Source organism: Aptenodytes forsteri, unplaced genomic scaffold, assembly GCF_000699145.1.
Source record: "Aptenodytes forsteri isolate BGI_AS27 unplaced genomic scaffold, ASM69914v1 Scaffold109, whole genome shotgun sequence".
NCBI classification, from domain to species: Eukaryota; Metazoa; Chordata; class Aves; order Sphenisciformes; family Spheniscidae; genus Aptenodytes; species Aptenodytes forsteri.
This window is the reverse complement of record NW_008794431.1, coordinates 3,243,051-3,245,869: the sequence shown is the minus strand read 5'-3', so window position 1 is coordinate 3,245,869 and position 2,819 is coordinate 3,243,051. Positions and strand designations below refer to the sequence as shown.

The window sequence follows — 2,819 nt, the reverse complement described above, 5'->3', positions numbered from 1 at the left end:
AGGGGGGGGAGAACCAGTTTAAAACTTATTTGCACGGGGGTGGAGGTGGTTTGTCCAACTGTGCCGCTCTGTCCCTGGTCTGCAGCTGGTCTTGTCAGTCTGCTCGCCGCGTTGATGTTGCGTTTTCTCCCCAAAGATGGCACTGGATGTCTTTCGCATTTTCTTGGGATATTATTTTTCATCCCCTGGGGAGCCCAGCTCCTGGTTGGTACAGCTGTAAATCTTTCCCTTTTCACATTCATTCACCCTTGGTCTGTTGTGGATTTGCATTCAGCGCTTGTGAAGAAGGCAGCTCGTTATGTGGGGTGAATTAGAATTGAACGTGTTTGGTTTTTTGTTTTCTTCTTTTTTTTTTTTTTTTTTCCCTCTTAATCTGGCGACCCTAAAGCCCACACAGGTGACGTTAAATGTAAAATGAAATCTTTGACTGCTGGATCAGCACAAAGACTTTGTGCCCTGGCAGAAGCTGTCGCTTACCATTTATTAGCGGTCGGTGATAAAGATGCTAACTACCTGTTAGAAGAAACCTTTCCTGCTCTTGTCCATCCCTGTGCTTCCGCGCCACCCTGCCTTTTTCTCTCGAGTGGAGAACAGCTCCGTGCCAGTCCAGGACGGACTCTTTCTCATGATCGTTGGACAAGTTTTGGAAATGCTTGATAGCACTCGCCTTCCTCCTCTTTCAGGTGAACATGTGTGACATCTCCAGGGGAGTGAAAAGGGCATTTTCCTCCGGCTGTCAGTAAAGGAAAGCAGTTTATTTTCTTGGTTCTCTGTATAAATGTGGCATTTAGATACTCGTCTAAATTTTTATATAGGTACAGAACTGTCACTGCGGTTTTCTCAATCAGCGTTGCAATCTTCATGTCGGTAGCTAGGCAGAATGAAAAGGAATGAAAATGAGTAACATTTATTTAAAAGGTGAACTAGAAGATGTTGTATTTATTTGAGAAGCTTTTAATCTGTTTGTCTTGTGAAAATGGATTTGTTTTAGATACTCGTCTAAATTTTTATATAGGTACAGAACTGTCACTGCGGTTTTCTCAATCAGCGTTGCAATCTTCATGTCGGTAGCTAGGCAGAATGAAAAGGAATGAAAATGAGTAACATTTATTTAAAAGGTGAACTAGAAGATGTTGTATTTATTTGAGAAGCTTTTAATCTGTTTGTCTTGTGAAAATGGATTTGTTCTTATTGTGTTTTTTGAGGCGGTGGATTGGTGTTTTTTTGTGTGTGTTGGGTTTTTTTTGTCATCTGCTCTTAACATTCTTACGAATCCTTAGGTACTTTTTATCTGACACCTAGTTCATCTTAGCCTTCTCTACCCCTTTTTCTTTCACACCCTGGCCTGTGGTCAGAAAGTACTTGAGAACGGGCTGTTTGCACCCCTGCTTTAATTTTCTAAGGAGCATATTAGATTTGTACGCTGAGTTACTTTCTTACAGAAGATGTCTTGGCCACTTTGACAGTACTTAGTTCGAGACTCTGTAATGCACATACGTCACTTTAAAAAGGAGACTTTCCAAATGTACTAGGAAGCAAATCTGTTGAGCTTTCTGATGCTGCACGTTCAGACAGAAGAGTGAGAATTGTGCACGTTCTTTATTCTGCCGTACAGAACATGAACCTGGTATGTTCTTGCCTGTTTCCAACTTCGTTTTGGGGGCATTCAGAATTGCTATTGCTAGTTAGACAGACGCTGAGTTCAGTAGCAAGTGAGAAGCAGTTTCCGTGGCTCGCCAGGTAAGCATACAGGTTAATACTGGAATCTTTTTTTTTTTTTTTTTTTTAATTTTTTTTTAAATGGCACAGGGTCTCCTTTGCATTCCTCATCTGTGATGCCATACCCAGACTCTCCCCAGTACTGGACTTTGGCCAGATCCTCAGGGTTGTTGTAATCCCCTGCTGAAAGAGATCAGTACCAGGTGGCTAGGGCAATTTGTGGTTTGCCGTATCATTCCTGTTTTCAAGAAGTATCCCGTTCTGTATTCCTCTTTTGCCCTTGATCTCGCGTAAGTGTGTATATATGTACACACGCAATGTTTATTTATACCTTCTGTCTTCTTATTATTTTAGGATTTCAGATGCATGCCAGGTTCCCACTGAATGCCAGAAGTAGAGATCACTACAGATGGAGCCCCAAAGTCAACATGGCAGTGGTGGTTCACTAGTGGTGATTCAGCAGCCCTCCTTGGACAGCCGGCAACGGTTGGACTATGAAAGGGAGAGCCAGGCAACAACGATCTTGTCACTGGACCAGATCAAGGCGATCAGGGGCAGCAACGAATACACCGAAGGTCCATCTGTGGTGAAAAAACCTGGGCCACAGACAGCGCCAAGGCAAGAGAAGCATGAAAGGACTCACGAAATGATACCAATTAATGTGAATAATAATTACGAACACGGACCCAGTCACGTGGGGCACGTGGCACATCAGCATAATGCGAGGGCTCCCGTCTTGAGCAGGTCAACCAGCACGGGGAGCGCAGCCAGCTCTGGGAGCAACAGCAGTGCTTCCTCAGAGCAAGGGCTGCTGGGACGGTCACCTCCATCCAGGCCGGGCTCAGGCCACAGATCCGATCGGACAATCCGGATGCAGCCCAAGCAGTCGTCTCTGATTGTAGATGATCTGAAGAGTCCTTTGAAAGAGGACTTGACGCAGCACAAGTTTATCTGCGAACAGTGTGGGAAGTGCAAGTGCGGTGAGTGCACGGCCCCGAAGGCCCTCCCTTCTTGCTTGGCCTGCAACCGGCAGTGCTTGTGCTCTGCAGAGAGCATGGCGGAGTACAGCACCCGCATGTGTTTGGTCAAAGGGATCTTCT

General features: G+C 45.1%; 1 protein-coding gene across 1 annotated transcript; it reads left to right on the top strand.

Moving 5' to 3' along the window:
- Positions 1 to 368: 368 nt before the first annotated feature.
- On the top strand, positions 369 to 2,818 carry SPRY1 (sprouty RTK signaling antagonist 1; the record flags this gene model as incomplete). Its single annotated transcript, XM_009289509.1, has 2 exons — positions 369 to 683; positions 2,074 to 2,818. A coding segment is annotated over exon 2 (690 nt), but the record flags the coding sequence as incomplete, so codon positions are not given.
- Between the last annotated feature and the right edge of the window lies 1 nt (position 2,819).